The following is a 24,159-nucleotide window of genomic DNA, read 5'->3' on the forward strand; positions in this document are numbered from 1 at the left end:
TAAAAAAATACTTTAAAAATTTAGTAGGTACTCGTGCTTGAAAAAAGTTACAGTTGTAAAAAACAGTGTTTTCAATTAGAGAGTTAGTCGAAAATTTAAACGTAAGTTAAATTACTGTTGTAAAATAGAAAATGTTACGCGCCAATAAAAGTAAATATAATATTGAATGATTTAACGGAATGAAAAAAAATAATAATAATATTTGTAAAAAAAACTATTTGTAGTAAAAAAATTATATTTTTAAAGAAAATTATGCCACAAAAAATCAGATTTATATACAAAAACATTAGAAATTATTATATTCAACACATATTATTATTACACGAAAAAGAAATAATAAAATCAGTATTTCGACAAATGACAATCTGCGCATGCTGTTTTTTTTATTTTGATTATTAATTTGGACTGCATCATTTTTACTCACTTTTACTACAATAATTAAATCATTTGTTTTGTTCTCTGTTTCATAATTTAGTATTTGTCTACGAAATTTACTTGGAATTTGTGCATTTTTTCCTACTCAATACTTTGGTTTTCTTATAAAAAAAAAATTTTGGAAAAGCGTTTTAAATCTATTTTTTATAAATTTGGATAAAAAAAATTAAAAAAAAAACACATATATTTTCTTACATGCAGGAAAATTGCCATATTCTAAAAAGTACAGGCAAAATTATTACCTTCAATAACACAAAATAAATTTTACACTATAAGGATATTTCATTTTCAATTTTTCGCCCAATAACTCAAACTAAAAACATTGTTGAAAACAATTAATTATTCCTAGTATGTTATTTATAATATACAGTGGCTGAGAAAAGTATGCAGAAAGAAAATTTATGCGAAATGGTAATATTTTTTTTCTTAGATTCTCAATTTACTGCGAACACAAGCCTCAAAGAGGAGCACAACTTACTAGCTCGTCTATCCCTTTTACCCTATTACAGGCAATTTACTATTCGTCACAGAGTGCTTTGAGAGACACAATATTATGGAGTTATGAAAAACTTTCTGATCCAATTGAATTCCTTCTAATCTCCTCCTGAGCGATTTCTTTCGATTTTTGGACTATTTTAGATGTAAACCATATCTACCGGACGTAAGAGGAAGGTTGATTGAAGCCCTTCTCCTATTATTTTGCTCATAACGAGCACTCTCTACAAAAATGGAGCATTTAGGTCGAATTAGAAAATTTTCAAGCTCATAACTGCATTAAATTTAACCGAAAAAGATACTTAAGCTGAGCTCACGTGAACTTGACTGATGAAAACTAACCAAAAAACTGGTCGCAAGTGGTGCTAACAGCTTGCAGGCAGAGGTCTTGCACCCTTACTGTTTCGCGAGTTAACAATACCAAGACACCATCTGCTTGACTTGGGCCTCTAATTGCCTGTCTTGAGATGGTCAACGCACCAGCTTAACACTTTTCTATATGTCTATGATGGGACGGCTAAATACGTGAGACGATGCCTTGATCTTGCTAAGAAAGTGGCAAACTAGTATGAGCACTGGAACATACTGATAACCTCTTGACGGGCAAAGGCAAGGACAAGTGCAAGTGAGCGGGAATTTATTTGTTACCGAAAAGGTACAACCCCGCTAAAATAAAATATATTTTGCTTGGCAAATCATGTTGCGTAATGAATACCCCGAGGCGTATCTATACAAGGTGGTGGCGTTCAACCATCAACAACATTTTTAAAATAAGGAATGTCAACGGAAAGAAAATAGAAATTGGAATGAATAAAAAATAGATAAAATTAGTTGGTCGCGCCTTCATAACACAACAACAACTTTCCGTCATTCCGTTTTACTGGCATTTCTAAATTAAAGAAAAGAACTACTCTAATCACACTAACTTCTTTATACTCGTAAACGCTTTGTGAATACTTATATTTTTAAGAAAACATCATAGAAGGGTCGCCCAAATTTAAAGTAAGACGCTCGATCCGAGGTTGTATAGATTTTAGGTTAGGCTGAATGGACTGTCACCTCTCACGAAGCGTATGGAGCCTCACTTAAGCTCTATATCGCCTAATGTTGCTAACTGTATGCCAGCAGAGCTAGGGATTTCATTTTATATTAAATTTAATTTCACTTACCAGGTCCCTATACAGGTCGAATTTTTTTTATTAGATTTTATTTTTATTCGTGCTACCATACGGAATTCAGAGAGAACGCAGGTTCAAATCTCGGTGAAAGACCAAAATGAAGAAAAAGTTTTTTCTAATAGCGGTCGCCCCTCGGCACACAATGGCAAACCTCCAAGTGTATTTCTGCCATGAAAAAGCTCCTCATAAAAAAATGCCGTTCGGAGTCACCTTTAAACTGTAGGTGCCTTCATTTGTGGAACAACATCAAGACGCTCACCACAAATAGGAGGAGGAGCTCGGCCAAACACCCAAAAACGGTGTACGCACCAATTGTGTATGTATATACAATATAAGTAACTCACTCACCGGGGCTCCATTCAGTTCCTTTTATTTCATTTATTTATTTTTTTTTACTTCAACCAACTCACTTATCTGGACTCCAATCAGCTCGACTTTTTCTCCTTTTAATTTAATTTATTTATTTTTACTTCAACCAACTCAATCATTAAGACTCCATTCTGCTCGATTTTTGTTTTCTTTTTATTTTATTTATTTTTTTACTTCAACCAATTGTTTTTTTTTTATTTTTTTTTCTTCTTCAACCAACTCACTTCAGCTCGATTTTTTTTTCTTCAACCAATTCACTTATCACGACTCCATTCAGGTCGAACTTTTTTTTTAAACCAAATGAAATACGTAGATTTTTCTTTTGCTGACTACACTTACACTTCTAGTTGACAATGTGTGGTTTTTGAACTAAAAATGCTGTATATGGCTGGCGAGTTAAAGAAGATAATTATTTTTTTCAGCAAGCTTTCAATGTAAGTTCTATTTTAAATACTAACATAAGTCATTTTTTTGTGTCATTACTTCACTAGAATCAATGAGAAAAAAGAAGCCAGTAGAAGTCCAGGTCAGTACAGGTGGACTTGTACTCTTCTTTCTTCTCATCATTTCTAGCACATACCTTATGTAATAGTTAAGGTAGACTAAGTAATTAAGATATTCATACATATATCGTATTTATCGAAAAGAGTTTCGTGTTATTGTAGATATCCATAACCTGTAGTTATACGAAATAAGAAAAATTAAATATTTGGTAGGTACAAAAAAGTAAAGAAATCTAGCGAATTTTCTGCATATTTGAATGTATGTATGTATGAAACCTATATACAACTTACTATTGCCTTTTTCTGAAAAACTTTTTAAAACATGTAGCATAGAATGTGTTTAACACACTAAACATAAAATCTAGCAAAAAAAACACTTTTTACGACAAAATTTGTAAATTTAAAATCCTAAAACCCTTTATACTCATAAACCAAAAACGACATACCTATGTAGTAGACGATTAGGAAGAAGAAGAGTAAAAATTATATACAACTGTATACTCTATATACTATATATGGCCTATATATAGCGCACTATTCAACGAATTAGAATTTGTAAATTCATTAGGAATATAAAAAAGGAAAACTTCGAAATTAAAACAAAAAAATATTTCAAAAGTTTAAAAGAAAGTTTTAACGAAATGTGTGTAATAAAAATGCAAAAAACATACAACTGTCAATTTTTTAACTTTATGATTTTCTCTTAAAGCACACGTTCACACATTAAACAAATGCGAATATAAAGAAAACACAAAAACAAAATAATTTCCAATACTTTTCGTACACTGTTGGAAGTGTACGTTCTCACTTGCTCACGCTCATACCTAAACTTTTACTCATATTCACTCGCTCGCTCCCTCTTTTTCTGAGCATACTCAGTTAATACAAATACAACAACAAGAGCACACTTCTCGTGCTAATAAATCATGCATACACATTTTTCATGGAGTGGCTTAGATTGGGCATCGATTAGCGATCTTCCCTTATGCGATCCTCGTAGTCTGGCGGCACTTCCTTCGAGATGTCGTTCCCAAGGGAGCACACTTATGAGCTTGTTCATATGTTGCCGAATTTTCGAAAAAGTGTTGAACCTTCTTTTTCTGCATATCCAATCAATTGTAGTACCTTTTTTCTTCTGCAGTCAGTCTACACCATCGAGCAAAAACCACTAAACTAAATTTTCTTGTAGTTCCACTCTCTTTGAGGCAAAATTTAGTAGTTTTTTGAACTCACTCACTCACTCTTTTCATGCAGAACTACTATTTGAAGGACAAAGCAAAACTTGACTACTTTTTCAAGTCTCATGGTCGTTAATGCATATTTTAACAAGCTCATACATTCGCTGTGAAGGAAGTCGAGAAAAAAGTTCCAAAAATCCACCTCTGTGCTTACAGCTTATGTTGACAGAATTTCCATACCATAAAAACATTTTTTTTTTTCAACCTTCTAAAAATCGCCAAAATGGATTTTTTATTATAACCTGGTTTTTTGTTATCCGATTTTCATAAATGATATGTCATTATTTTAGTCCTGAGCGAATTTTACAGTCAATGGTTTTCTGAGTATTGGTTCACAGAGTAGTTTGCAGATTTTTTAAAAACCCATTTAATAAGTACTCATTTTTGAACTCAATCACTCTGGCAACTACTTTTTCTAGCAGATGAAATTTCAAAATAAAAGCCGTTCAAAAATATCCGCGAGCTTATTTGCTAATTCGTTAATTTATGCGCTCTATTGGCAAGCGGTAAAGGAAAATAAAATAACACTCGAGCATTTAAACACTCTCTTAATTCAGCGAGCGTTTTACACTCAAAGGTTTTCTGATTACTCATGTAATTCATAATTTTGATAATTCCTTATTTGAACTAAGCAATTTTAAGTGCTATTCGCACACTGTCCAAAGGCTTCACAACCTTTTTTCATTCAATCCTTTATCCCAAGCAAACCCAAAACGTACACTTTTCACAAATTAACTTAATTTTTTGCGTAACTCATTCACTCTCATTCTTTCTCTTTTTCTACACATACACACACACACGCACTTTTAAGCTGTGAAGGCTCGCGTTGATCGTTGAGCTCATTCTCTTAACACAAAAACTAACTGCGTAAAATTTAATTTAACGAAAAATAATGTATCAAAAAACTACAAAATAATTATTACAAATGAGAGAAACATTATTTCTTCTGTGCCTTTCTACTCAAAAACAAAAAATATTCTACTAACTATATATACATACACTGAAAACAAAAACACTTTCAAACTCTACAAAGAATTACCTTAAGTGACTTTTTCTCGCCCCTCACTCATCTACTTTGATCTGATTCTTGGTAAATATACTAAAAAGAAAAGTGAAAGAATAAATAAGTTGATAAAAGGGAAATCGGAGTTATACATTTAGCGCGCTGTACAATTGTAAGCAAACATACTAACATGAAGACATACATTTATTAAAAAAAAAATAGGAACACTTTATAATTGCCTGTATATGCAATATTTATTTAAGAAAATAAGTGTTAAATAAATATATTGTATAAAAATAAAGATAAAAAATTGTTAAAAATAAAGGAAACGAAAATATTTTTAGCATAAATTGAATATAAAAAGTTGAATGTACTTCACAATTAAGTACAAGTGATCTGGCAACATGGGATTTGTGAAGTATGATAGCAAATATTTACTTTTTGTTGTTGTATTGCACTGGTATTTTGCCAATGCTATGTTGCCAATTTTTTTGCACTTAATTATGATCTACCCGATCATATTTTTAATTTTCAAAACGCATCCATATTTTAAGAAACCGATTAATAATAATTATAGTAAAACGCATACAATTTAAAAGAAAACTATAACTACAGATTTTGAAGCAAAGTGCAGATTTATTTATTAATGTTTTTTTTTTGAAACCCTCACTTCGTCTTAGATTTGCGTTTTAAGGCTTGTAATGCAAGCTTGCGTTTAGATCCCGTAGTAGAATCTATGGAAATGAAATTAAAGAATTTTGTTTTCGAAATTAGGAAGAAAACAAAATCTAATATCTGCTACATGGAAATCATATCGGCTCCTGTGAACGCCCTCAACGAGTGTGAATCCGCTCTGTTCAAGAATGATAGAATATAATTAGGTATTGTAAATGAGATGAGCGAGATAACTAGAAAGGGATTGTCAAAGCAGTGAACTTGCATAAACAAAAATTAAAAGTTAGGTTAGGTTAATGTAAGCAAGAAAGATAATAGAAAAGCGAAGTGGAAGGAAAAGTTGTTTGTAAAGAAAAAAATATATAAGCAAAACTCTGAAATTACGTCAGTTCAAGCGCTTATTCTATCAAATCCACTGGGAGTCTTAATTTTTTTCTTCTTGTGAACTTAGTCGCCGCATAAAATGTTCAGATTTCTGTCTGCCCAATTTCCTGAAGATTGTGTCTTTTTTTCCACCTGGCATCGAGTTCAAATGTGTTTCGAACTTGCGATCTGATTTTGTTCATAAATTCTGAGCAAAAGCTTATCGTTGTTGTTCTTGTTATTGTTGTTGTAGTAGCAAAACCATTCCCCATACATACATATACAGGGAATGCTACTAAAGTGACAGTCCTTGTCCGGATATACATCCGGATCGTTGCGGCTACATAGAACCGACTGTCATGGGAGCGGTAAAGCTGATCGTAAGATACATTTCTGTCAAGCCAATTTTCTAAATGTAATTGAATTAATTCTAACTTTATAATTTCTTTCCGGCAAGAGTGAAGAAGCGTAACAACAAATGCTCCATGATTGAACAGCGGCAAAGTATTCCACCGCTTCTGCTCAGATACCTACTTAATCGCAGTTGCCTTCTTAGAAACCAACATCTTCAATGTGGCCTTTAATGTCACACTGAATACCTTTCTTTGTCGCTAGACTCTTCTTGCCCGCAGAGAGGGTTTGCTCGGAGTAGAAAATAGAGACTCGAGAGTAGAGTCCACAATTGACATAACGCTCATTTTCTTCGGGACAAGACCATCCTTGTTCATAGCAGAGAACTTGATTTACTTATTTCCGTCTTTAACTTTATTCTCTTGCTGGCCGCTCTAGGAGTGGGGGTCATATATGCGAATGTATTTGAGATTTCTAACTCTCGAAATCACATTTCACAAACCCACTTCTTCAGCAGAGCCCTTAAAATGCATATTTAACTTCTTCCAACAGTTTTAGGCCTTTGAGTTCATGCATCTACTTTGACTGTAGTTAATCTCTAAGGATCATTCGAACCCAAATGAGCTGACTCAGTGAAAGAGTCCGGTCTTTTGCCGCCCTCAAATAATGAATGCATCTGCTGACAGATATGGAAACTCTGAACTTCCTCAATTCATCTGAACTCTCGCAAAATCAGGAAACTTTAGCATGTGGACCGCTGCAGGCTGGTCGAGCATCCAAATTTGGGGCACAAATTCGAAGAATCTGGAAACTAGAGCATCTACACCGCTGCGGGCTGTTTTCTCGCCTCCAAGGCTTGGGGTTTGCGGGAGTCATACATTTATACTCCTTTGCGGGATATGCCAGCTTCCAAACGACTCAAGCCGGAATAACCGCAAAGCAGAAAGCCACCTATTGCACAAATTTGTTGAGAATTTTTAATATCTGGGCGAACAATAAACACCATGAAACTTTTCTCCACGTTAGTTTGCTATCCAACATTACTGCTGGGTACTTAGTGTATGTATTTACTTGTACTGCGCAGTTATCCAGCCTAGGTGCGATGCAGTTCGGAATCTTGTACTTCCTGGTGAACTATACTAAGTTTGTCTTGCTTGCAGATTTTCTTAAGTACCCCTTCAAAAACTCGACTCCTAGTGTTTAGACATCTTCCTGAGATGATGATGGCCAGGTCATCTGCATAAGCAGTTAACTTTGGTCCCCCGTTTCTCATTTTAAGTAAGACCCTGTTTATTACCAGAGTCCACAGTAGAGGAGAGAGTACGCCTACTTGTGGTGTATCTATATTAACTCTCCGACACATGACCAAAGAACCGCCACAGTGCGACAATTGAATAGGTTGTCGATCCAGTTTTGTATCGATGGATGTGTGTAAATCGATTCTAGACCATCAATCACTGCCTCGATCGAAACATAGTTGAATGCATATCTGGAAGTCAAGGAGGACTTCAACCGCGTATTCACTGTAATGCATTGCCCTTTCTACCTGCAGTACAACCCTATGTAGAGCAGCTTCAGAGTAGCAGCATACTAAACCCTGTCAGTGCAATGTAAATTACCGGTCGTCTTCGTCTAGCTCATCTAACGGTAGGCTCAGGAAACTTACTGTTTCGACAGGTTGGGTCCAGAAGGGAAGGTCTGTTAGATAAGTGGGTTTGATGGGGCATGTGAAAAGGTGGTTAGTATGGGGGGTGCCTTCACATGCTCACATTTGTTTGGTATTTCGGGGTCAATTCTGAATAGGTAACCTGCTACAAAATCCAGAAATTGCGCCAATAGCGGGTATCTTGGAGTAGCTGGATCTCTTCATCTGCTAAGGATGGTAGACTCCGATTACGGCACTCGGGGGTCGGGAGCTTAAGAAGGTAGTAAGTGCCTCCCGGAGAATACCGTTGATTGTCTTTCTAAACACTATCTGGTCCGGCAGTTTTCGAATTGTTTTGTGCTGGATCTCGTCGGTGTAATTGAAGAGGTGTCTCCTGACGTGCCTGGGAAGCGTCTGTGGTTCATGGGTGAAACCTGCGTTAGCACCCTAGTAGAAACTGTTTGCTAAGCTTGTTGTGCATCTATGCCTCATAATGTAGGTGTTGTAGTGGGGACATCAGGAGGCATCCGTCGCTGTCCGAATAGCAGTGTTTTGACATTCTGAAGCTTTTTCCAATGCGTATCACTAGTTTCAAGCGACCAGACAGGCACAACGTACAACAACATTTCTTTGTCTGTGCCCCAAGTACTGCCGGCTGGCGATTTGAGGGCCTTGTTACGGTTTTGGACTTTATTAGCAATTGCGATTGTGTGCGCAGAGAACGAGAACAAACTGTCGAAGTTTACTCTCAAAATGTTGGGAATTGTTAACAGTCGGAATTGGTGTGTCGTCGACTTTGAGCTTGAGCTGCAGTGTGGCCTCCTTTGTCCAAGTGGTAAAGAAGGTCTCCGTGGACTTAGTGGAGGAAAGTTGTAGATTTCTCGCAGTGAAGAAGCGAAGAAGGCAGGCGGGTAGTCGTTTATCTTGGCGCACAGGCCATTGCCCGACGCCATTATCGTACAATCATCAGCGTGGGAGACCAGGAAGACCCCCACTGGTGACTGGGGGAGCTTCGATACATAGAAGATGAAAAGCAAGGGTGAAAGGACACCACCCTGCGGAACACATTGCTTTATTTTCCTCTGTTTAGAGATTTGGTCTCGAAAGATTACTGACGAGTGCCGCCGACTCAAATAATTAGCGGACCACCTCTTCTGCCCTGGCGGGAGTGTCGATTGTATAATGTGGAATGGCTGATTGTGTCGAAAGCCTTTTTCAGGTCCAGCGCTACTAGGACAGTTCTCTGACAGGGGCGGTTTTTGTTAAGCCCGCGGTTTATCTTGTTCTCGTCTGCTTCCGCGGAAAATGCGGCGTCTGTGATCCCCGTACATCCAGGAAAGTGTATTTTAGTATGGTATCTCGAAAATAAATGATATGCTGGGTATCAAAACAAATTAGCGCCCTTAAATAGACCTTCTATTTTGAATCTTTTTAAGCTTTTTCTGTGCTACATATTTTAAATTCGGTTTTAGCAGCGATCTTTTAATTTTAATTCAAGAATAGAAATATTGCTTTTTATGAAATTTCTTTAAATATGAAAAAAATTGTTGAAACGAGAGTAATAAGGAATACATAAATATTCATAAAAAAAATTTAATAAAATTAATAAATAGCGCGAGTTTGAATTCGAAATTAAAAGCTTATTAAATAACCACAAAAATGAACAGCTACAAAAATCACTTAACCAAAACTAAGTGTTAAATAGAAGCAATAGATTTGAAATTTAGAAGCTTTGAGAGCTTGCAAAAAAAACAAAAAACAACAACAATTGAGAAAACAAGTATGTTATAAATTAAAATTAATTTTGCAAAAATATTACGTATTGCTAACTGGTAAGCGAAATTCCAAAAAATGCGAAATAATTTACTACAGTACCAACCCGTTGAATTAAACTTGCAAACAAAGAAAATAGTCACACCATATTGAAGAAAATCAAAAGTAACTGAAATGAACAAGCAAAAAATGTATGTAAGTAATTTGCTGACTTAGCCAAAGAAACATTTAAGCGTTGCGTTGCAAAAGTTACAAAGTATTAAAATTAAAAAAAAAATATTTTAGTACCATATACAGCAACAACTTTTTCAAACTGCAAGCGCAAAAACAATAAATTGACAACAACAATACAATGAATTGAGACACAAATACACACACATACACTGACAAGTATTTCAAAAATGCATTTAAGAAGCAACAGCAACAATTTTACGAGTTGCCAACTTTTGTGTAAAATGAGTAAAATAAACAATGATAATAAATTAAAGTATTAAAAGTGCTGAAAATACGCCAAAATACAAACTACACTAAACTACAGTGGTTACTCGATAACTCAAACCTTAACTTGAAGTGCAAGTTATCAAGAATTCACTGTAGTTGGCTTGTGTTGATCAATCAATAACAAAAACACAAATATTTGAAAAGCGAGAAATACCTTAAATCAATTGGCAGTTCAACATTGCAACAGCGATATATGCAAATAATAAAAAATTAAAAATTATAAACAAATAAAATTGTTAAATATGTTCAGCAATTAAGAAAATACAAAAAGAAATACTGCGTAAGTTATGTACATTGAAGATAAACAATTATATAAAATAAAATCTATTATGAAAAATATGTTGCAAGACGCAGTGACAATTGGTAAAAATTTAAAAAATCAAATAACTATTTGAACAACTGCTAAATGCATAAACTAGTTAAAGACAAAGTACATATACATTTAGTAACAATTTAATACAGCAGAGTGCAAGTGTAACCTTAAAATTAATACAAGAAAATATCAACAAAATTAATTATTTAGTTTGCAGTGCGAAAAATAGAAGTAAAACCAATTATAAAGAGTGAATTATTAATAAAAATTAAATAAAAGTACAAACCATTGTTTTTTCTATGCAAATGGCTAACTTATTTCAGTTGATATTTGGTAAGCTAATATTTAATATATTTTTTTTTTATTTCAAAATATTAAAAAATGTGTGCGACCAAAATTAACGACAGTTAGCCACACTAAAATAACAATTTTTTTCGTTTTTTTTTTTCAAAAAAACGTCTGCATTTTATGCACCACCAGTAGTGTTGCTGTAAGCTTTCTATGAAAGATTAAAATTTATTACAGTTAGCCGCGCTAAAATAACATTTTTTTTTTCAAAAATAATAATTAATTTAATTTAATATTTTTTGATAGTAAAATTAAACGCAGTCAAGTCTGCATTTTATTCACCACCAATAGTGTTGTTGTAAACTTTCTATAAAATCTAATTGAAAAATATTATACAGATATTCACAACAAGCCGCCACTGAGTGGGCTTAGCAGCACTGCTCACGCACGCATACGCGCCCCCAAAGTTCTTCCAAAATATACAACTTTGTTGCAAAAAAAATATGACAACAGCTAACTTTCATGGATCATTTCGACAAATAATCGATATGCGTCGATCTTTTTTAATATGCTGCCCCTGAAAGTGTGACACATCGTTTGCGAGTATCTCATGTGTGAAATTGTAACGAGAAGAGTGGCTGTAGATGGGGAAAATAAAAAAGAAATATCAAATTAACAACACCCAAACTACTGGAATGCCGCACACGTACCTCATTATGTACAGCGAATATCGACGCAGCAGCACATCGACATAAAAATTATTCTCTAACGAGGTACCCGGCCGATTGCGATAGGCATCATCTTGAACAATTGGCGCATTTTGAGTAGCTGCAACGTCCGGTTTACGGTCACCACTGCCATTGCTTACCGTTTCTGTAGACGCCGCCGCCACGGCCTTACCTTGTTGATATTTACGTTCGTCGACGCGCACCAAACGCATAACACTGTCGCTTAACAAACTGATGCCGGCTATTGTATTGCCGCAGTACTAATTTAGGCAATTGGATGTATAGAAGTGAGCAAATATTTTAATTAAAATGTCAGTGCATTCATACCCTTGTACTATCCACGTGCGGTTTGATTATGCCCGCTGCCGCTAAGTCCAATATATGCACATACGGCATAATCTCACCATCGAAGGCTATGTGACGCACACGTTCAAGCACCGCTCGATTATGCGGATACCACTGTTTGCGCTCTGTTTCGCGGAACCCATGTATAGCCTGTGTGGATAAGTAAATTTTAAAAGGTGTAGTATTTTGGAACGCATTTCCATTACATCATCCCAATGATCATATTCATAATGCAGCCGCTTCATGTAAGGTTCAATTTCCTCTATCAACTTAGCCTCCTCTTCGGTCGTTATGAAATTTGTATGCAAGCGCATATCTTTAAGAAAACTCTGTTGTTCCGCTGTTGGCCACTGGCCATGAAACTCGAAATGTGCCGCAGCATCTGCAAAAGTATTAAAATAGATGTCAACGTTATTGTATGCAATTACCTACCATATTATCAATACTCACCCGTGCGCGTTGAGGTACCTTTATTTTGCTCCCTCACTGGTTCCAGTGATCTTTGCAAGCTTTTGGTGCAGCTTATTTGTCGAATTTGCACTGACCTACTGGCGCTAAAGCAAAGTAAACTTCTTTTTATGCACCTTTGTAGTTGGGATATTTTCATTATTTTACTTTATTATTGCAACCTAATTTAAAATAAATAAGTCCGTGTAATTGACTTTCTTACACTTTTAAAAGCACTGTTGCCACAGCTGTTGTCAAATGAGCTGTTGGTAATCTAATAACAAAACTATACGTTGCCAGACCGAGAAAACATAGCGACAAGAAAATATTTATTTTTGAAACACCAACGGACACAGACTTTTCTAATGATAGCCGCCTCTCAGCGCGCAGAGACAAATCTCCGAGGGCATTTCTGTCATGCCTTGCGGGATCAGCTCTAAGCTGGAGTTCTCTACATTTATGGAACAACTTGGAGACGCAAACCATAAATGGGAGGAGAGGCTATAAATGTATGAACTCCAATCTGCTGTACTACATTGTGAAAAGTGTGTAATTTAACTTTAAGTCCAGACATGGAAGCATTTCCTTTAGCTAGACATTTCAACCCATTGAAAGAGAATACCATCATGTAGTGTGTTGGTATTCACGGACCGTCTTAAAGTCTTAAAAGGATATACAGTGACCAAAGATAAACTGGCACACTTGTTTGTTCTGACTTCAATGCCTTATAACTTGAGAACGGTTGAATAAATTTTCAAAAATCAAAAGCCAATATAAAGTATTCAATTCAGTATTTGATTGTAAAAAACGAAATTGGTATAATTTTTAAATTATTTGGCAGTTTTCCAGTCAGCAAAACAATAATTCAATTTGTGAACTTAAACATAAGGTGGAAGAATAATGAAAATATGGAAATAAGGGAAAATTGATGAACTAATATTTTGTGCAGTATCCCTTTGAACCAATTTCGCACCTTATGGACGTCGTTGAACGGAGTCTACCATAATTTTAATGACATCTCTTGAAATATTTTCCCCATCTTTTTAATTGCTGCGCAATTCTCTTTTAATGTGGGCTCACAAGTGCTCAATGGGATTTTTATTTGGGCTGGGATGGGGCAATCCTGTTTTCACATTTTAAAGCAGCAATTCTCTCACAATCAACGCAGTTTGTTTTGAGTCGTTGGCGTGTATGAAGGTGAACGTTGTTGGTAACTGTAATTTTTCGACAGTTTTGGGGGAGCATATTCAATATTACAATAAGTTGAATTTAGACTCGTCTGTGAAAATAACGTTTCTCCAAAATTCCTTCGGCTTGCTAACGTATTCTTTAGCACAGTTAAACCTTTTACTCGCATTAATCCTTGAAATAAGTGGCTTTTTTATAGGAATGTACGCTCTGTATTCATTGCTGTGTAATTTGTGGGTGATAGGGTGCGTGATAGACATCCACAATTGATGAATTTTTAAGTGATTTAGAAATGTTACTTGTCGAAATTTTCGGGTTCTCTTTTATTAAATGTAAAATCCTTCTCTTGGTCACATTTGAGTTTATTTTGGAAAGTTTTCCAGTACCACTTTTTCTAAGAAAATAATGGTTTTCATTATATTTTATATTATATTTATATTATATATCTATATTATATAATACTGTAGACATAGGCTTTTTCGAAATTTCCGCTATTTGAGCCACACTTTTTCACTCTTGAAAACTTGTAACGTCAATGGCAAAATATGAGAAATAAAATTAACTTTTGCATTTCCATTGTGAAAAAAAACCAAACACACATCTTCTTCTTCTTATTTGGCGCTATAACCGTTTACGCGATTTTGGCCGAGTTTAACAAAGCGCGCCAGTTGTTCCTTTCTCGTGCTAACCGGCGCCAGTTGGACACACCAAGTGAAGCCAAGTCCTTCTCCACCTGATCTTTCCAACGCAGAGGAGGCCGCCCTCTTCCTTTGCTACCACCAGCTGGTACCGCATCGAATACTTTCAAAGCCGGAGCGTTTGTATCCATTCGGACGACATGACCCAGCCAGCGTAGCCGCTAGATCTTTATTCGCTGCGCTATGTCTATGTCGTCGTAAAGCTCATACAGCTCATCGTTCCATCGTCTGCGATATTCGCCGTTGCCAACGTGCAAAGGTCCAAAAATCTTACGCAAAACCAAACACACATAGCTTTCTTAAATGTGCTAAAAAAAATTAGGGCGTCCACTTTTTGTTTGACTTTGAAAACGTATGCTATTGCGGTTATTACTTAAATAAACTTAGTTACCTTTAATATTAAAATAACAATTATGCATATTGAATAGTTAAAAACGGAATATATTAAACGCAAATGATTTCTTAAAAATCTGTTAATAATTTCTTTATTTATATAAATTTGAATTTTTCGAATATTGATGTCCCAGTTGTTTTTAGTTCATTATATATGTAAAGCTTGATAATGATGCAGTACAAGATTAAACAAAATGGAATTGAAAGGAAAAAAATCGAAATAGTCAACAAAAAAGTTAGGTTAGGTGTGCATATGCAAACATTTTATTGAAATAAAAATAAAAGCCCTAAAAATCTGAGAGACAAATAACGGTCCTTCAAACTTCGCTCATCCCTAAACTGAGTGGGGGCCCTGCAAAAATTTTATTTTCTTTTTATTCACACCTAAATGTATGCGCACCACAAAGAGGAGAAGGAACTCGGCCAAACATAACAGAAGTGTACGCGCCAATTATTATTATAAATGTATTATACTGGCAACACTATATATAGCCGGTATAGAAGCAACTCTCTCTTTCTTTTTTCTCTGTTTTTGTTTGCACTGTCACAACAAGTATCACCTATCAGCTGTTGAAAATTTTCTAATATTTTAGTAGATATAACGCAAAAAATATATAGCATATAGCATAATTTGAAAAAATTGTAAAGTTTTTGAATTTTTCTACTTTTGTAAAGCAAGAAAAAATCGAAAACCAACCACTCAGTATTTAAAATAGTAAATAGTCCTATTGTCAGAAACATTTGCAACTTTCTTGTATTTACTGAAGAAAAAAAAACAACAAATGTGAATTATTTGCTTGTCGCAAATTAATACAAAATAAAATTACTAAAGGCAAATAAACTCCTGAATCTCACGCGCCATGCTCCATTTGCGTAAAGGACATAATGTTGTGGCGAAAGTGCCCGATTTGTGGAGAATACAACAGCTGTTAGCATTTCGGGCAACGCTCTCCACTAGCGCCTATGCGCTGCAACAGAAAACTGACGCTGGTGAACCAGCGCAAGCGAATGTGCTGCGAAAGCGTAAGTTCAAGCCACATGAACCTGAAAGTTCTGAATCTGTCATCAAACTACCTGAGCAGGCACGTGTCGTAATATGTGGCGGTGGCACTGTGGGTGCATCGGTCGCCTACCATTTGGCGCTACAAGGCTGGGGCAAAGACACTTTGCTTATTGAACAGGACAATGTGGGTGGTGGCAATCCCTGGGCAGCTAGCGGCTTGGCTGGGCGTTTTGAGCCAAGTTACACAGAATTGCGACTGGCCGAGTACTCAATTGACTTGATCAAATCCTTAACGGCGCAAGGACTAGCCACGGGTTGGCAGCCAGTCGGCAGTTTGAATTTGGCGCGTACTTTCGATCGTATGACGGTTTTCCATCGCATGCGTTCTCAGGGGCGCGCTTGGGGCATCAATTGCGAGATACTCACAGCCGAACAATGCAAAGAGCGTTGTGCGTTGATTGAGACGAGCGATCTGGCTGGTGGATTGTGGATACCCGAGGATGGCGTTTGTGACCCGCATAAAGTTTGCATCTCGTTTGTTGAAGAAGCGCGTCGTTTGGGTGTGCAGGTGGTAGAACACTGTGCGGTGCTAAAGATTAACAGTGCACATGGAAAGGTGAGCCGCATCGAGACTTCGGCGGGCGATGTGCTGTGTGACTATTTTGTGAATTGTGCGGGATTCTGGGCGCGTGGTGTGGGTACACTGTCAACGCCGCAAGTAAAGGTGCCACTGAAGGCCGTAGAGCATCATTACTTGCATACCAAACCTATTGAAGGGCTCGACCCGATGACGCCATTCGTACGCGACTTTGACGGGCGCGTATATTTCCGTGAGAAAAATGGGCGCATATTGGCGGGTGAGTACAAGAAAATATTTTTATTGCAAAAAACAAAAAACTTATAAATAATAATAATTTCTGCATTAGGTGGTTTTGAGCGCGAGGCAAAAATGCTCTACGAAGATGGCGTTATACCGCTGTCGCAAAAAGAGCGCGAGCAGCCACCAGACTGGGATCACTTTCACAGCCTACTCGACGAGCTGCTGTATCGCGTTCCATTACTGAGGTCATCGTTACTTGATCGACTGACGAACTCGTTGGAATCGTTTTCGCCAGATTGTAAATGGATTTTGGGTGAAGCACCTGAAATACAAAATTATTATGTGTCAGCAGGCATGAAAACAATAGGTGTTTCGGCCGCAGGTGGCATTGGGCGCGTCATCGCCGATTTAATAGTGAAGGGTTCAACGTTTCTGGATTTACATATATTGGATATAAGCCGTTTTCTGGGACTGCATAACAATCGAAAGTTTCTGCGTGATCGCTGCAAAGAGGTGCCAGGCAAGCACTTCGAAATCAATTATCCATTCAATGAGTTTCAAACAGGTCGCAATTTGCGTATGTCACCAATCTATCCGGCGCTCAAGGAAGCAGGCGCAGTGTTTGGACAAACAATGGGCTATGAGCGACCAAACTTCTTCGATCCGAATGACAAGATGGGTGAGTTAGAATGAATGGCATACCAGAATGAGAGCAGATTTTAAGCTCACTGTAAAAAAAGGTAATTAAATAAATAATTCAAAAAATAATCTCTTATCACTTTCAGACGAGTTTGGCTTAACACGCTTTCGCACTGCCGAAACGAAAACTTTCGGCAAGCCGCCCTGGTTCGATCATGTCGCCAACGAGTATAATGCCTGTCGTGAGCGTATCGGCATCGCCGACTATAGTTCGTTCACCAAATACGATCTATGGTCGAAGGGACGTGAAGTAATCGATTTGTTGCAATATCTCTGCTCCAATGATGTCGATGTGCCGGTGGGTGCAATTATACACACGGGCATGCAGAACCATTTGGGTGGCTATGAGAATGATTGCTCGATAGCGCGACTCTCCGAGCGACAGTGAGTACTGAAAGTTAGGTTGAAATTCGAAGATTTACATTATCACTATTTGTTCTTTTATAACTTCAGCTATATGATGATCGCGCCAACCGTGCAACAAACGCGCTCAATCACTTGGATACGCAAACATATGCCAAATCATTTACGATCCGGTGTAAACGTAGCCGATGTGACATCAATGTACACCGCCATTTGTATACTCGGCCCATACACACGCATTTTGCTCTCCGAATTGACGGACACCGACTTGACGCCGAAAAATTTCCCATTCTTTACATATAAAGTAAGTATTGGAGGGATGTGTGTGGGGATTAGCTAGTCATGTACTCGAATTTTCATATGCAGGAACTCGATGTGGGCTTGGCTAATGGGATACGCGTGCTAAATATTACCCATACCGGCGAATTAGGTTATGTTTTGTATATACCAAATGAATTCGCGTTACATGTTTACACACGTTTGTATCAAGCTGGACAAAAATTTGGCATACATCATGCAGGTAGGTAATCAAGTTTTAATTTAATTTTATACAAAGTTTATGTCACCTTTGTCACCTTTATTTGCAGGCTATTATGCCACGCGCACATTGCGTATTGAAAAATTCTATGCCTTCTGGGGTCAGGATCTAAACACATTTACCACACCGCTGGAATGCGGACGTAGCTGGCGTGTCAAATTGAATGTATGTATGCAAGTTTGGCATATTTCATTAATTCATAGTAACTCACTCCATTTTTCCACACATAGAAACCCATCAACTTTATTGGCCGCGATGCGCTGCTCAAGCAACGCGAAGAGGGCGTCAAGCGCATGTATGTCCAGCTGCTACTTAACAATCACGATCATGAAGTGGATTTGTGGTGTTGGGGTGGTGAACCCATCTATCGTGATGGCACATATGTAGGCATGACCACCACCACCGGTTATGGCTTCACATTCAAGAAGCAAGTTTGCCTCGGCTTTGTGCGTAATTTCGCCGAAGATGGCACCGAATTACCGGTGACAAATGAATATATTCTTTCCGGCCACTATGAGGTGGAAGTAGCGGGCATACGTTTCGAAGCGAAAGTCAATTTGCATTCACCCAATTTGCCAACGAAATTCCCCGACAAAGAGCGTGAGGCCTATCATGCGACACGGGACAAGCAAGGGCAGGCGGATTTATTGTCCTACGAGACGAAATACTGAGCGAAATCAACTAGAAGCTTAAATGATTAGAGAAGGCAGAAAATATATACGACAAGGGACACTGTGTCGCTAGAACTGGTTATTAGTTTATTGTATTGTATTATTGTATATGAATTAATTTTATTTTCATTACGACTTCCTTAATTTTAATTTTTATCCTGTTATTGCCTAGTTTATTTAGCAAGTTTTAGTAATTTAGTGTTTATTTAGCCAGGTATGACTTGTTCCTTATAAATTTTTATTTACGCGCCTTAGGAATAATTAAATGTTATATTATATTATGAAATCTTGTTGATATTTTTAAATCTCAAATATACTGATTTACACATCAGTTATATACTTATATAGTTGTTCGAACTAACCACCCAGATTTTTTTTTTTTTAAGTTTTTAATTAGATCAAAATATGCATTATACATAAAAAATTAAGACATTATTGGAACCGAAAAAGTCTGCTACGAGCATTTCATTTACGAAACAACAAATCGAAATTTTTTCCAAAATATACAGTCTAGCAATTTGTAGGCTTAAATTTGATATTAGCAGTTATATTAAAAAAAAACTAATACTGCAGCTCAATTAATTATAAAAGACCCGTTGAAACATTTTGCGAAATGATATACAAAACAAAACCAAGTGTGCTTTAGTTGAATATAAAAAATGTACGAAAATTGTATTAAATTAATAAAAATAAATGCAGTTCTGCACAGCGAAACACCCAAAATAATATTTTCTACCTAATAATATACCTAATACTTTAATCTAAACAATCTTTTTTTCTCAACTTATCGTACTTTTATCCAAGGCTCATTCATTAAAGGTGGTAGCACTAGACCAACAACAATATATATCAAATGATTGTCAAAGCAAAGTATTGGAAAAGTAGAAATCAAAAAATGAACTCGCCTTGATTCGTTCTGGGCTGACAGCCACTTGGACACGGTGAAAGAAAAAAACAAATCAGCTGATTTGCCGATACCACCTTTAATAGATTCGCCTTGCTTTTATCTAAAAACGATTGAGAAATCCAAAATAACAGAACGTCTTCAAAAACCTTTCTGAAAGTATTCATAAACTTATTAATGTTTGAATAGTAAAATGTAATTATATAGCCTCTTGTCCTCAGATATTTAGGTTAGGTTAGGTTATGGTGGTAGTCGGTCTGCACGACCAACTCACTTAGACCTTACAGGTCCGTTGTGATACCACTGTGCTACACGGGAACCTCATTTATCTTCCTTCGTGGAACTATTTCGTGGCTCTTATGAAGCGTAGTATTGATGCCAACCTCACGCCAGACAGTTCTGTAAGAGAATTAAAAAAGTATTTACCTTGACAACCTGCTCTGATTTTAGCTAGGGCTGGACAATTGCAAAGGAAGTGCTCAACTGTTTCTTCCTCTTCCTCATCTCTGCAACTTCTGCAATATTCATGGGAGAAAACTCCTAGTCTCGAGGAATGCCTGCCAAATAGCCAGTGACCGGTTAAACAAGCCACGACCTTCGAGATATTGTCTCTTGAGAGACTAAGCAATTCCTTTGTTCTTTTCTTGTTTATTTGCGGCCATAGTAGCCTAGCTGTTAGACACGTATCTTCATTTCTCCATGACCTATTGGCCTCTTGGATAAAGTGGTTTTTTATTATTAGTTTACTCGTGGCCATGGGTATTCCAATGGTATTTTTATCACTCAGCAGTTGGAGAGCGGTACCCTTTCTGGCTAGCTCATCTGCTTTACAGTTTCCCTCAATATCTCTATGTCCCGGAACCCAAATAAGGCTGACCTTGAATACGTCACTAATATCATTTAGAGCTGCCCGGCATTCCTGTGCAACCTTCGATCTTAGTAAAGCCGCATTCATTGATTTGATGGCCGCCTGGCTATCCGAGAATATATTTATAATCGTTTTTGTTACGGCGTGCGTATTTAGGTATGTAGCCACTTCTTTTATAGCTAGTACCTCTGCCTGATAGACGCTGCAGTAGTCTGGCAGTCGAACGGATAGTTCCAGTCCTAATTCCTTCGAGAAAACTCCGTAGCCAACCTTATCGTCTAGCTTGGAGCCATCTGTATAAAAGTTTAATTCGCCCCTTCTCCATGGCCTTGTTGTATGCCACTCCCTTCTTGACGGTATACTCGTCTTGAAGTGCCTTTCAAAGGTGAGTCTAGGAATAGAGTAGTCTATTTCTTGTTTATGACTATTCAGAGAGTGCAAAATGGAAGCGTGGCCAAAGCACCGGTCTTTCCATAGCGCCATACTTTTTAGTCTGAGCGCCGAGGCGGCGGCCACGTGTTTTCTACCAGATTTAGGGCAGGTAAGTTGATTAGCACTTCCAGCGCTATGTTTGGAGTAGTCCTTAGAGCGCCAGAGATGCATAAAAAAGCTGTTCTTTGGACCTTACTCATGATTTTAGCGTAAGTCGCCTTTTGAGCAGATGGCCACCATACAAGTATTCCGTACATTAAGATTGGCCTAACTACCGAAGTATAGAACCAGTGCGTAATACGGGGTGTTAGTCCCCATTTGATACCGACCGCTTTTTTGCAAGTGTATAATGCAACGTTGGCCTTCTTTACTCTTTCCTCAATATTAGATTTCCACGTGAGTTTCCTGTCTAATATGAGTCCTAGGTACTTGACATTCTCTTTCAAAGGAATCTCCACACCCTTAAAAATTAGCGGGGAGATTATAGGGAGCCTATGTTTCTTTGTAAAGAGAATTATTTGAGTTTTTGAGGGGTTTATATCGAGTCCCCTGCTCTCAGTCCAGCTTCTAAGCGTGGCCATGTTAGAGCGCAGAATATCCATAAGGGTATTAGGGTCAGCAACAGGGAGTTTACTGCCAAAATCCAAAGAAGAGGGGAGAGGACTCCACCTTGCGGTGTGCCTCTGCAGACCTGTCTGCTTAGAGTAGTGCTTCCTAATTTAGCCGTTACCTTTCTTTTGATGAATATATCTTCTATCAGGGCTACGACATGTGGTTCAACTCCAAAATCTTCTAATGAATCTACTATAGCGTTTGCATTTATATTGTTGAAGGCGCCTTCTATGTCTACGAAGGCAACCAATGCAAACTCTTTGTCTGATAAGCTTTTTTCCACCAACCCGACGAGTGAGTGTAAGGCGGTTTCTGTGGACTTCCCTTTAGTATAGGCATGTTGCGCCGAAGAGAGCCTATTTAAAGGCACGACACCCCGTATGTATTCATCTATTATTCTCTCCAGGATCTTGAGAAGAAAAGACGTTAGACTAATGGGAGATTTCCTAGGTCGGATTGCCTTTCATTATTGGCGGAATGGTTTTGTTCCACCGGCTTGTTTCCTGGAAAGTGTGTGTCTAGGAGAAGACCTAACGATTCCTCACTTGACGTAGTCCATGTATTCCCTTGACCTTGTAGGTAGCCTAGGTTGCATGGCGTCTTTGAGAGAATTTTTCTTAATCTGGCCGGTTCTGAAGTCTCTTCAATTTCTTTGCAATAATTTTTCCATGATTCACGCTGCGCTGTTCTAACTGCTTTTTTGTAGTTTTTCAATTCAGCCTTATAGGCTTGCCAGTCCTCTGACCTTCTCGTGGCCTTGACCAGATTAAATAGTTTTCTATGGGATTCTCGTAGCGAGGTTAGCTGCTTGGACCACCAAGGTGGTTTAGACTTCCCTCTGGGTCGGACAACCGGACAGCTGGCTGCTAACGAGCTATTCATTGCTTTAGTTACCTGATTAACCAGTTTATCCAACTCCCCACAAGTAGTGGGGTTTTTGGGGGCTTTCTTTGGCAGTAGAGCTCTTAATTTTTTGTTGTAAACTCCCCAGCCAGTTTTCCGTATATTCCTGAACTGACTAACTTGGGGAGACCTAGTGTCGATTTCGAATTCAATATACCGATGGTCTGAGAACGAATTTTCGTTTGAAACTCGCCATCTTTTAATGTGATTAGAGAACTTGTCGGAAGCCAGGGTGATGTCCAAAACTTCCTCTCTGTTCATAGTAACAAAAGTCGGCTCTGAGCCTAAATTCAAAACGCTAATTTTATTTTCTAAGATAAAGTCCAGTAGTGACTCACCTCTAGAGTTAGTGTCGCTGCTTCCCCACAGGATGTTGTGAGCATTTGCGTCGCAGGAGACAACCAAATGTTTGTTCTTCCGGGCTGCCTCTTGCACCAGAGTACGGACTTCGTCCGGCGGAGCATCTCTGTCATAGGCCATATAGGCGGAGGCTAGCCAAAAACCGGTTTTCCCGAGCTCGATGCTTGCCGCCACCATGTCGCCGCTACTAAGCTATGGGAGCAAGAAGATATTTATATTATTTTTAGCGAGGATGCAGCTACGGATCTTACCTCTGTGTTGTACGGCAATCAGTTTAAATCCCTTCACTCCGAGGCCGCAGATTTTATTGCCGTATATCCACGGCTCTTGAATGAGGGCTATGTCAAGTCCTCAGATATTTGCTCAATTATAATTTTGAAAAGAACTTGTAATTAAACTTGTAATAAATGTAATAATGTAAAGTAAAAAAATATACATTCTTGTGCTAAAAACAATAGGATTTAAAAATGTGAATTTCTCAAAATTCTTTTATTTTTCTAAAAACTCTTTATTTCTAAAAATTCTCTCTTTTATTCCCACTGCGATACCGCCAATTGAATTTCGAGTTATTGTTGTTGTAGCAGCATAAACATTCCCCAAACATATACGGTAAATGCTGCTGAAGTGACAGTCCTTGGCCGGATATAAATCCGGCTCGTTCCCGTTACGTAGAACCGACTGTTGTCTTGCACTTCTAAATTGAATAATTGGGTTGGGGAATAAGTTCGTAGCATTTTTACTTTAAAAATTAAACAATAATTATATCAATAAGTTAATCGGCGAATACCGTTGCTGTTTACAACCTCTCCCCACCTCTCGACCAATTTGTTCATGCCGCTCTTGTTGAGCCAGTTTTTAAGGACCTCTTTGCTATCGAAAGTAACGCCCTTCATATGACAGGTTTGACAGGGAGCGGAAAAGATGTAAAGAATAATCGGTCGTTGCAAGGTCCGGAGAATACGGCGGATGCTGAAGGACATCCCATTCGAGCTCGCTCTTGGAGTGCGGCTTTAACGACTTGTGCAACATGCGGCGTGGCGTTGTCGTGAAGGAGCAT

The 24,159-nt window shown here is 37.5% G+C and overlaps 2 protein-coding genes across 2 annotated transcripts; one reads left to right on the forward strand and one right to left on the reverse strand.

The window, feature by feature from the left end:
• Positions 1-11,199: 11,199 nt before the first annotated feature.
• On the reverse strand, positions 11,200-12,897 carry LOC128858990 (alpha-ketoglutarate-dependent dioxygenase alkB homolog 7, mitochondrial). The gene is made up of 5 exons (XM_054095627.1): positions 12,654-12,897; positions 12,410-12,585; positions 12,186-12,353; positions 11,841-12,118; positions 11,200-11,768 (listed from the first exon to the last, which is right to left on the reverse strand). The coding sequence occupies exons 1-5, from the start codon at positions 12,808-12,810 to the stop codon at positions 11,651-11,653; spliced, it is 897 nt and encodes a 298-aa protein (XP_053951602.1). The 5' UTR covers positions 12,811-12,897; the 3' UTR covers positions 11,200-11,650.
• Positions 12,898-15,462: 2,565 nt separating this feature from the next.
• LOC128858992 (pyruvate dehydrogenase phosphatase regulatory subunit, mitochondrial) lies at positions 15,463-19,595 on the forward strand. Its single transcript, XM_054095628.1, has 7 exons — positions 15,463-16,789; positions 16,859-17,431; positions 17,538-17,835; positions 17,905-18,118; positions 18,181-18,334; positions 18,402-18,517; positions 18,583-19,595. Exons 1-7 carry the CDS (start codon positions 15,790-15,792, stop codon positions 19,021-19,023), a joined length of 2,796 nt encoding a protein of 931 aa, XP_053951603.1. The 5' UTR covers positions 15,463-15,789; the 3' UTR covers positions 19,024-19,595.
• Positions 19,596-24,159: the final 4,564 nt, after the last annotated feature.

Source organism: Anastrepha ludens, chromosome 3 (assembly GCF_028408465.1).
Source record: "Anastrepha ludens isolate Willacy chromosome 3, idAnaLude1.1, whole genome shotgun sequence".
Lineage (NCBI taxonomy): Eukaryota > Metazoa > Arthropoda > Insecta > Diptera > Tephritidae > Anastrepha > Anastrepha ludens.